The sequence below is a fragment of the Sinocyclocheilus anshuiensis genome, unplaced genomic scaffold, assembly GCF_001515605.1.
Source record: "Sinocyclocheilus anshuiensis isolate Anshui unplaced genomic scaffold, SAMN03320099.WGS_v1.1 scaffold565, whole genome shotgun sequence".
NCBI lineage: Eukaryota > Metazoa > Chordata > Actinopteri > Cypriniformes > Cyprinidae > Sinocyclocheilus > Sinocyclocheilus anshuiensis.
The window spans coordinates 109,402-121,061 of NW_015539869.1; the positions used below are offsets into that span (position 1 = coordinate 109,402).

At 44.0% G+C, this 11,660-nt stretch overlaps 2 protein-coding genes across 3 annotated transcripts in view; both read left to right on the forward strand.

The window, feature by feature from the left end:
• Positions 1–272, forward strand: part of LOC107685032 (peptidyl-prolyl cis-trans isomerase NIMA-interacting 1-like) — a 6,712-nt gene extending 6,440 nt beyond the window's left edge. Inside the window, exon 4 of the mRNA XM_016481453.1 lies at positions 1–272. This exon is cut by the window's left edge and continues 182 nt beyond it. The gene's annotated coding sequence lies outside the window, so the exon portion shown is untranslated.
• A 972-nt stretch (positions 273–1,244) lies between these two features.
• The window catches only part of LOC107685031 (microfibril-associated glycoprotein 4-like), an 18,640-nt gene continuing 8,224 nt past the window's right edge, over positions 1,245–11,660 (forward strand). The window contains exons 1-5 of one of the 2 annotated variants that reach the window (XM_016481452.1): positions 1,250–1,448; positions 1,536–1,745; positions 1,826–1,922; positions 2,120–2,287; positions 2,367–2,825. In XM_016481452.1, coding sequence (XP_016336938.1) covers positions 1,443–1,448; positions 1,536–1,745; positions 1,826–1,922; positions 2,120–2,287; positions 2,367–2,620 — 735 coding nt within the window. In that variant the 5' untranslated portion in view covers positions 1,250–1,442 and the 3' untranslated portion in view covers positions 2,621–2,825. Of the gene's footprint in view, positions 1,449–1,535; positions 1,746–1,825; positions 1,923–2,119; positions 2,288–2,366; positions 2,826–11,660 lie in introns of those variants that run through there. The other variant, XM_016481451.1, reaches the window with a different exon arrangement.

Here is an 11,660-nt window from a genome sequence, read left to right on the forward strand (position 1 = left end):
ATTCCTTATCTTAATCTGTTTCCCTGAAAAACCTCACTTGGTTTGTCAAAGCTGCACGTTAAGTCCATTCGATATTTCAGTCAATGTACATGTTACAGATCCCTTTTGACAGGCCGCGAATCCTGCATCTCTACCCAGCATTCCTTCATCCGGCTCGGCTAAGCGCTCGCATGATCTGCTGAACGTCACAGGACCAGCTCTGATGATGGACAGTAGACGATCGTATGACAGATCTCCAAAAAATGACCAATAAAATATGCCATGTCACTAAAGAAAATGCTCCTGTTTTATCTCTAAGCATGAAATTATCTTTAGCTTGTTGAATCACTTTTTTTCTGGTTACAGGCAAGAACTCGGACTCTCTTCTGTGCTGTTCTTTTTAAGTTCTTATTCAGTGCAGCAGAGAAAGTCATAGAAATGCATTGGTCAGAATGTGTCGAAATGGTACAGAATCAAGACCCACATCTGCATGCATAATAATAAATAAAAAAAACATGCATCATTCATCAAAACGTACAATTTAGAAATCTTCAGCAGATGCATCTCCCTGATTAGCTCATTGGCTGTCACCCCATTCCATTTTTAATGGGAATTTATCAGTGAGAGCATGTAGTGTGTTGTTTAGGTTCGAGAGTATATAGCAGCTTGTGCAATCAAATGCTTAGAAATTGTGAAATTCTGCACTCAAATATTCCAGCTTGCTCCTGTAGAAGAACAACCAAGGCGAGTCACCAAATCCAGTGATCTGGAGTATTAGAATGGAATGTGTGGAAAATAAAAGATTCTGATCAGCTGGAGTTTTCCTACTATTATATTCACCATTCTGTGTGAAATAAAGTGATTCGATAGTTTGTTTGAGGGTTTCAGTGGTCTTTCTCCTACATCACTAGACTGAATATCTTTACATTCAGACTTCATGACCTCTTTAGCTTGAATTCAGTCTGTTAATCTGTTATCTATTGTTTGAGTGGGTTGGGTATTTATGGAAAGCTGGTAAATGTGTTTTTGAAAAAAGAATTATTAGTGTTCTGTTGATGATTTTAAGATTCTTTGTGATTAAGTGAGTGGTATTTAAGAACTTTCTGTGCGTACAGGTGATTTGTAGGTACAGGGAATTTCCCTTCTTTCACAATCTTGGGTAATTCTTAAATGTGCGAAAACAATGTTTTACCTAAATGTCTTAAAACGGACTTTGACACTGAGGAGGAGCCTGAATGTCGGATATTTAAAGGAGCATTTGTCTCCTCTACAACTGGAGAACACCCAATGGTGAGTTGCTGGTTTATTCTTCAGCATTTTCCTAAAAGCCTGTCTGGACATTCAGAAGTTTATATCATTTTATACAAAATAACTAATACAATGAAATGATATAAGTTAATTCATTTTCATCTCTAAGGAAAAAAAAGATTTCTGCTTTGATCTACTGAGAAGAAGTTGAGAAGATGGAGGTAAGTTCATCTGTTTCCTACATTTTGTAGCATTCTTGCAGATTATTTTCACCTTTTCAGTGTGATGTTCATCTGTTTCTCGTGCAGATGATGGTGTTTTTGACAGCTCTTCTACCTGTTTTATTGGGCTGTGATTGCGGTCATGATGTAGACAGACCGGTTGACTGCTCTGATGTATATAAATCAGGACAAACAGTCAGTGGGATTTACTCCATCTATTCAGCAGCTGACATTCCTGTCTGGGTTTATTGTCAGATTATCTCAGATGGGAAAGATGAAGACAAAGGAGGATGGACGGTATGAATGTGACTTTAGATCATTAAACACACATCAGAACATTCATTATGAATCATATATTCTATATAAACCAATCACAGGTGATTCAGAGGAGAGTGGACGGCAGTGTGAATTTCTATCAGCCGTGGAATCACTACAAGAGAGGATTTGGGAATGTGGAGAGTGAATACTGGCTGGGTAAGATCTCACAGTGTGCGTGTGTGTTTGTGTGGATGTTCATGTCCAGTGTTTGGTTGAACGTGTTCTTCATGTGTGTGTTTGTGTATGTTCATGACCAGTGTTTGGTTGAACGTGTTCTTCATGTGTGTGTGTTTGTGTGGATGTTCATGTCCAGTGTTTGGTTGAAGGTGTTCTTCATGTGTGTGTATGATCAGGGCTGGAGAACATGTACCAGCTGACACGTAAGAACAAGTACATGCTGAGAGTGGATCTGGAGGACTTTGAAGGAAGGAAAGGTTTCGCTCTGTACTCATCCTTCTCTGTGGATTGTGAATGTGCTGGATATCAGCTGCATGTTTCAGGATTCACTGATGGAGGAGCAGGTAGGACACTTTCATTTCTACTAATGAAAACACATTTCCATTGGGTTATTGTCCTCAGTGGTGCTCTCCCTCTCTGCAGGCGACTCTTTATCTGGCCATAATGGATTCAAGTTCTCCACCTTTGACAAGGACCAAGACACTTCAGATACTAACTGTGCCAAACAGTATCTTGGGGCATTTTGGTACTCAGCCTGTCACAATACAAACCCCAATGGTGTGTATTTATGGGGTGAAGATCCCACCTATTATGCCATTGGTGTGGCTTGGTCATCATGGAAGAATTACGCAGTCAGTATGAAATCCATCAGCATGAAGATAAAACGTGTGTCTTAGAAACATTGCAGTGCTTCTGAAGGGAGAACATTTTTTACCTAATTGTATGACATTTTAAGGTTTTCATTCCTTTTTGATTTGTGTAAAGAATAATTTGAAAATTTGTCTTTGAATTGTATGGCTGGTTTTGTAGTGCATTCAAATCTTTTGTGGAGTTACTGTTTACATGATTCTTGACTAAATAAACTTTCAGTAAACTCCTATAGTGAATTCAGACTATTAGTCAGACTATTGGTTCTTTCCTGACACTAAATCTAAAAATGTGAATATGTCCAGCTTTCAGCAGAAATACTATGTTTCTGCAACATAAATGATTGATGCATATTGATTCAGTCATAGCCCAGTGTATCCAAATACTTACACACAAGTTTCTGAAAACAGATTAAAATCTCACACATGCTCGGAGAATGGATAATGTGGAATCTGATGGTCCTAAATACTCCTAGGTTCCTGACTGGGCACCATGTGTGTTGTCGCGTGCCCTCAGAATGCAAACACTTTCAAAAAACAAAGATATTTACCTTTGATTATTAGATTTTTTTTGTACGTAAAATAATATATGTACTGCAAACTTTACTGTTTTATATACGATATGTTATTTTTGTGAGTTAGCAGAACCGAGGATGACCACGTTAACCATGCACTCGGTGAATCATGCGTAAGTACATGCTTTTTTTCCAGAGAACAGACTCTGATTGAAGCAACGCACTTCCAAATGCAAAGATGAGGTGCACATAAGATTCAGTTTGTACAAAATTTATGTCCTTTTTTTTATTGTTGTTACATGTTCTCTGTCTAAGCTTTTGTTTAGCCCTGTTTCCAGCTTCCAGTCTCTTTTGTAGTTCTTTTAGCTCCCTTCGTTACTCCCTGATTGTGTTCAGGTGTGTCTTGTGGGCCTATTATCCTATATGTATACAAGTCCTAATGTTCACTGTCAGATCTGAATCGCTCAGTTCGGTCATAATGCAGCATGACCCTAATCTGATTTTTGAGTTTTACATTGACCTGGCACTACAGCTGAGTGTATCTTCATTTACTGTGGGTGTCTTGGAGGAAGAGTGCAGCACTTCCACAGTATCCACTATACCGGAGTTACCAACCATTATGGCTGCCACACCAGAGTCTCCAGCTGTCAGGGCTGCCAAGTTAGAATCTACAAAGAATGCTTTTGGGTGTTGGAAGCTGATTTCCAGAGTGGCAGACCTACCTCTGATGTCAGCGTGAGTGGCCAGCATGCCAAGTGTGGTTCCCACAAGTCTTTGGCTCTCTGCACTTCTAAGTCCGGTGGTCCCAGTGCTTCTTTGCCTGGTGGTCTCATGCCCGGGGGCCTTAGAAGTCCTATTGCCGTCAGCTGTACTTCCTGTGATGACTACCACCATCCTGTGTGTTTGTGCTGCACACATTTCTCCAGATATTCCCGCAAACCATAGCGGTGACAATGTCCGCTACAGCTTCTCTAGAAGCAGCAATCATTCCAAGTTCCCTAGTCACGGTCATGGTGGCCATTCTCTGCTCCTTTTTTTGGGACAAGAGCTCATTCTCCAACTCTCTGTCTGCCATGTTGCAGCCAAAGAGGTTATCTCTGAACTCCCAGCCTGCCCTGAAATGGCAATAGAGACCATCCCTGAACTCTCCACCTGCTCTGAAACAGCCACGGAAGCGGTCCTTGAACTCTAGAGTGGAGATCTCCACCTGCTCTGACATGGCCATGGAGATGTCACTGAATTCCCAGTCTGCTCTAACATGGCCAAAGAGGCCATCCCTGAACCTTCTGCCAGTCCGGTTGCAGCCAAGGAGGCCTTTGTCTGCTCCGACATGACCACAGATGTCATCCCTGAACTCTCAGAACTCTCTGCCTGCTTTGTCACAGCCACAGTGGCTGTTCCCGAACTCTCCACCTGTGTAGTTATAACCATAGAGGCCATTTCTAACCTCTCTGTGCTCTCTGTTACTGTTCTGCCGTGGTGGTCTACTGCTCCACTGTGGTGGTCTTCTGCTTGACCTCATCCACCATGGTGGGTTCCAGTAATACATGATCTGCTTAGGTAGCCTTCCACTCTGCTCTGCCAATCTGCTCGGCCATGGTGGTCTCCAGCTTTGTCTGCACAGTCTTGGTAGTCTTCAGTTCCACCAGCTCTGCCTTGGTGGTCTCCTGCATCTTCTGCTCAGCCTTGGTGTTCTTCAGCTTTACCTGCTCTGCTGAGGTGGTCTTCGGTCCCATCTACTCTCCTGTGGTGGTCATCTGCTCTGCTGTGGGGATCTTCGGCCCCATCTGTTCTGTCGAGGTGGTCTTCTGCTCTGCTGTGGGGATCTTTGATCCCTTTTGTCTGCTGTGGTGGTGTTCTACTCCACCATGGGGATGTCCAGTTATGTCATTTCTGCTGTGATGGTCATCTGCTCTGCCTTGGTGGGTTTCAGTTCCATCAGCTCTGGTTGTTTTCAGTGTCTCCTGCTATGCTGAGGTGTTTACCAGTTCTGCCTGTTCCATTCTAGTGGTCTTCAGCTTTGTCTGCTTTGCACTGGTGATCTTCAGCTCAGCCCTGGCCTCTTGCTCTGCTGGCCACACCCAGGCTATCTGCTCTGCTGGCTCCTCCCTGGCGGCTCTGCCCTGGTGGTCCCATGTGCCACCCAAGTCTCTGCGGTCTGCTGGGCCCTAGCTTATTATCCTGGAAAGTTGAGGTTCTAAGCTTTTTTTAAAGCTTCTTTATTGGCATTGATGGATCCATGAAGAACTTTTAACATGCATGGAACCTTTCCATTAGACAATAAGATCTTTATAGTGGAAAAAGGTTCTTGAGGTTGCAAACTCATTTCCAGAAAAGTTGGGACATTTTTTTCAGTATCAAATACTATCAAATATCTCATGAAAGGTTTGATTGACAGCAATAGTTCTCGAGGCAAAGTTGTTTAGAATGAGGAAATTTAACATATGACATGAATCTTTTCTGCATGTATGAAATCTTGTGATATACAAGTTGTAAAATACAATAGCATCAACCCGGTGGGTGGGCGATTTATTTTTATTTATTTTTTCAACTCTCTCACAGACCTCTAGGTCCACGAGTCAAACAGGCCTGTTGAGTTTCATTCCAATTGGCCTTTATTAACCTTGTGCAATGCATGCTCAAAATTCATTGGTTGATAGCAGCATTTTTTTTCAAGATATGCCAATGTCCACATAGTTGTCGGTGGTAGCTTGTAAAAAGACCATGCACGCCAAATTTAAGGTCAATTGGACTAATGGTTGCATAGTTACAGCAATTTTTATAGTGCCACCAAGTGTTCAAACTTCCTATCTACCTATCTAGTTCGCAAAAGTTTAGCAAAAAATTCAAGATGGTGAAAAAAAGATATTTTGTTCATCTTAATCCAGTGATATAAGACACTTGAGTCAACGACAAATGGTCTAGGAGTTATGAGCAATTTCACATTTTTGATTGCTGTAGTACCCCTTATTATTGGCTGATTGGGTTGTGTCTTTAGCCCTATTCGGATGGGACAAGTTTTTCAGGGGGTCGTTAGAGAAATTAGTGTTTCACAGATATACTTTGCAATTTTAATCCTGTCTGAACCTGCCAAGTCTGTTTTTCTCACACAACCTTTGTAATAATTCAAGAGCAAATTACCTACTGTTTTTCAGAAAACTCTGTGATCCTCTGACAAATCATCTCAGGTTACGCATGTATCCATGGTTCCCTGAGAATAGGGAACGAGACGCTGCGTCCCCTAGAGCAGTGGTTCCCAAACTTTTTCTGCCGGGGCCCCCTTTTGTAGAGAAAAATATTTTCAAGACCCCCCCCAACCCCCCTCTTTTTTTTTTTTTTTGGAAAGTCTCTTATGCACACCAAGGCTACGTTTATTTATTAAAAATACAGTAATCACTGTAATATTGTGAAATATTGTCAAATATATCTATTTGAATGTTTTAACATATAGGCTACTGTATTCCTGTGATCAAAGCTGAATTTTCAGCATCATTACTCCAGTCTTCAGTGTCACGTGATCCTTCAGAAATCATTATAATATGCTGATTTGCTGCTCAGTAACCATTTCTGAAAACAGTTGTGCTGCTTCATATTTTTGAGGAAACAATTTTTTCACGATTCTCTTATTATTATTTGAAATTGTTCTTTGTGTCAGAGCGCTGGAGTTCGTCAGAAATAGAACGGGGCATCTGCTTACTGTCATGGATTTGTCGTGTCGTGTCGTGTCGCGTCGCGCCGCATCCACAGCAGAGAACATCACTGGGTTCTATTTGCTTTTGTCACGTCACGCCGCTCGCATCTGGTGTAGTCGGTATTTGTAAATCTTAAGTATATTCATAATTTGCTTTACATTTACCTGGCACTGGAAGTCCTTTAACAAACTTGTAACTTACATGCTTAGAGCAGAGCCATGCATCGTTCATTTATATTTCTACATGGCTCCCTGCAATACAACTCTGATTCTTCAATCGCGCCATCTAGTGGTCTGTTATTGATACAACCACAACTGCTACAATTAACGGAGCGCTCAAGCAGGTACCGCGAGTCATGTTGAGGTAATTAAAACATGTCAAATTAATATTTTGCGTTCAATTATTTACTTATCAGGCAAGTGACGGCATGATAAGCGGGAAAATTATGCAGTGAAGTCTTTATCACCCTGCAGAGGTTTCTTTTGCAAAATAATCTGCTGGCTGTACACTATCCCTCAGCCTTGCCGCGCCCCCCTTGTCATAGCTCCACGCCCCCTAGGGGTCGCGTCCCCCAGTTTGGGAACCACTGCCCTAGAGGGCACTTTGGGGAATGCCTCCGGCATGACCGGTGTCTGAAGCATGAATCAAAAATCGACAATGAACTTGACATTGGCAGGTGGCAGCCTATGACGTATTTAAATGGAGCGACTGCAGGTATAAAAGAGCACCTGTGTAATACATGAAGTATTGGAACCCTCTCAGCCTGCCTGCTCCACATACAGTGAACTGTTAGAGGTTATGGCACGTGCCAGATTAAATCTTCCTTGGAAACACGAAAAGCCAAAGACCGCTCACGGCAGACTAGATGAGCGTTTTTTTTGGCTGGCCATGATCTCCCGGTTCCAACAAGTCTTCCGTTTCTGTCAGACCTGCACACCGAGGTGGAAAGGTCTTGGAAAAATCCATATTCGGCTCGCGTTCATCTTTTTCACTGCGCGAATTATGCGAACGTGGAAGGATTGCGCGAGCATGGATATGCATCGATGCCTTCCATAGAAGAGACGTTGGCAAACTATCTCTCAATGGAAGAAACATCGATGTTGAAGACTCCGACCCTGCCGTCTAAGCCTTTGAGAATGACATCAAAACTGAATGGCAGGGCGTATGTGGCTGCGGGTCAGGCTGGTGGTGCTCTGCACACGATGGCTGTGTTGCAGGCCTACCAGGCCGATCTGCTTAAAGTCCTGGATGACGGCATGGGCCTGTCCCCTGAAGCGGTGATCGAGCTGCATTGCACCACAGATTTTGCTCTCTGGGCCACTAAACAAACAGCTGCCGCTATTGGTTGTGCAATGGCAACAATGGTGGCCACAGAGAGACATCTCTGGATTAATCTGGCTGACATCGGAGAGAAAGAGAAACACTTTCTTCTCGCTTTGCCAGCCTTGCCTGGGTTTGTGCCTAAAACCTCTGGGAACCCTGGGCCGTCTGCATCTGCGGACTACAGGCAGGCCTAGAGGCGAAGTGTGGCAACTCAGGCTCCTCCTCCCCCCTGCTGGCAGGAGCAGGACTCAGAAAATGAGAGACATGAGGAGGAATAAGAAGGATATGAGGGAGGTAATTGAAGCCAAGCACGTGGGCGGCACAAATTCGCCCAATGCAGAAGGGAGGAGATCATTCTCCTTCCTATCCCAGCCTGCCTCCCCCTCCCCCCGGGTTCTGAGGTTTTCTCCACGCTTCACATCGGGCCCTGAACTGAACTTATGTTGTTTTAGCAGGTTTGTGAAGCTTATGCATCCTGCTATACTGACGGATCGGTGAGGTCTGTGTCTGGTAGTGTGGGAAACGTCTCAGGTTACGCATGTAACCATGGTTCCCTGAGAATAGGGAACGAGACGCTGCATCCCCTTGCCGTGCTACGAGCATTCCTGGATTCTCTTATGAATATTTGAAATGGTCCTTTGTGTCAGAGCACTGGAGTTCGTCAGAAATAGAATGGGGCATCAATTGTACTGTCATGGATTTGTCGTGTCGTGTCGTGTCGCGTCGCGCCGCATCCACAGCAGAGAACATCACTGGGTTCTATTTGCTTTTGTCACGTCACGCCGCTCGCATCTGGTGTAGTCGGTATTTGTAAATCTTAAGTATATTCATAATTTGCTTTACATTTACCTGGCACTGGAAGTCCTTTAACAAACTTGTAACTTACATGCTTAGAGCAGAGCCATGCATCGTTCATTTATATTTCTACATGGCTCCCTGCAATACAACTCTGATTCTTCAATCGCGCCATCTAGTGGTCTGTTATTGATACAACCACAACTGCTACAATTAACGGAGCGCTCAAGCAGGTACCGCGAGTCATGTTGAGGTAATTAAAACATGTCAAATTAATATTTTGCGTTCAATTATTTACTTATCAGGCAAGTGACGGCATGATAAGCGGGAAAATTATGCAGTGTAGTCTTTATCACCCTGCAGAGGTTTCTTTTGCAAAATAATCTGCTGGCTGTACACTATCCCTCAGCCTTGCCGCGCCCCCCTTGTCATAGCTCCACGCCCCCTAGGGGTCGCGTCCCCCAGTTTGGGAACCACTGCCCTAGAGGGCACTTTGGGGAATGCCTCCGGCATGACCGGTGTCTGAAGCATGAATCAAAAATCGACAATGAACTTGACATTGGCAGGTGGCAGCCTATGACGTATTTAAATGGAGCGACTGCAGGTATAAAAGAGCACCTGTGTAATACATGAAGTATTGGAACCCTCTCAGCCTGCCTGCTCCACATACAGTGAACTGTTAGAGGTTATGGCACGTGCCAGATTAAATCTTCCTTGGAAACACGAAAAGCCAAAGACCGCTCACGGCAGACTAGATGAGCGTTTTTTTTGGCTGGCCATGATCTCCCGGTTCCAACAAGTCTTCCGTTTCTGTCAGACCTGCACACCGAGGTGGAAAGGTCTTGGAAAAATCCATATTCGGCTCGCGTTCATCTTTTTCACTGCGCGAATTATGCGAACGTGGAAGGATTGCGCGAGCATGGATATGCATCGATGCCTTCCATAGAAGAGACGTTGGCAAACTATCTCTCAATGGAAGAAACATCGATGTTGAAGACTCCGACCCTGCCGTCTAAGCCTTTGAGAATGACATCAAAACTGAATGGCAGGGCGTATGTGGCTGCGGGTCAGGCTGGTGGTGCTCTGCACACGATGGCTGTGTTGCAGGCCTACCAGGCCGATCTGCTTAAAGTCCTGGATGACGGCATGGGCCTGTCCCCTGAAGCGGTGATCGAGCTGCATTGCACCACAGATTTTGCTCTCTGGGCCACTAAACAAACAGCTGCCGCTATTGGTTGTGCAATGGCAACAATGGTGGCCACAGAGAGACATCTCTGGATTAATCTGGCTGACATCGGAGAGAAAGAGAAACACTTTCTTCTCGCTTTGCCAGCCTTGCCTGGGTTTGTGCCTAAAACCTCTGGGAACCCTGGGCCGTCTGCATCTGCGGACTACAGGCAGGCCTAGAGGCGAAGTGTGGCAACTCAGGCTCCTCCTCCCCCCTGCTGGCAGGAGCAGGACTCAGAAAATGAGAGACATGAGGAGGAATAAGAAGGATATGAGGGAGGTAATTGAAGCCAAGCACGTGGGCGGCACAAATTCGCCCAATGCAGAAGGGAGGAGATCATTCTCCTTCCTATCCCAGCCTGCCTCCCCCTCCCCCCGGGTTCTGAGGTTTTCTCCACGCTTCACATCGGGCCCTGAACTGAACTTATGTTGTTTTAGCAGGTTTGTGAAGCTTATGCATCCTGCTATACTGACGGATCGGTGAGGTCTGTGTCTGGTAGTGTGGGAAACGTCTCAGGTTACGCATGTAACCATGGTTCCCTGAGAATAGGGAACGAGACGCTGCATCCCCTTGCCGTGCTACGAGCATTCCTGCCTGTGTCTCCTTCAGACAAGAAGTGGATGACGTATTATACAGGTGCTCTTTTATACCTGCAGTCGCTCCATTTAATTACGTCCTAGGCTGCTGCCTGCCAATGTCAAGTTCATTGTCGATTTTTCATTCATGCTTCAGACACAGGTCATGCCAGAGGCATTCCCCAAAATGTCCTCTATGAAATGTGCTATAGAAATAAACTTGCCTTGCCTTGCCTATTGTTGGCAGCACAAAATATGAAACTTTCTCAATGTACTTTATATGTCATATTTCCTCTGTATTTAAGGTAAAATCAGATGAATATTATATAAGATCCAAAAATTGTATAACTTCTAATGAATTACAAACCAGTTCCTACATGGATTTTGACTGAAAAAAGTTTAAGAGAGATTTCAATATGTCAAGTCAAGTCAAGTCACCTTTATTTATATAGTGCTTTTAACAATACAGATTGTGTCAAAGCAACTGAACAGCATTAATTAGGAAAATAGTGTGTCAATAATGCAAAATGAGAACAGTAAACACTAATTTTTCAGTTAAAGACAGTTCATCATTGAATTCAGTGATGTCAACATCCAGCTCAGTTTAAATAGTATCTTTGCAATCAAGTCAACGGTATCGCTGGAAATGAAGTGTCCCCAACTAAGCAAGCCAGAGGCGACAGCGGCAAGGAACCAAAACTCCATCGGTGACAGAATGGAGAAAAAACCTTGGGAGAAACCAGGCTCAGTCGGGGGGCCAGTTCTCCTCTGACCAGACGAACCAGCAGTACGGAAAAATCTATTTAAGACGTAATAAAACAGACGATGAACACTATTAACAGCAATTATTATATGATGCAATCAAACTTATAGCAAAATGTGGTAGTTCTGTATGTTGTTTCAGGGTTGGCATCATCTGAGGTCCTCTGAGGGGTTGGCATC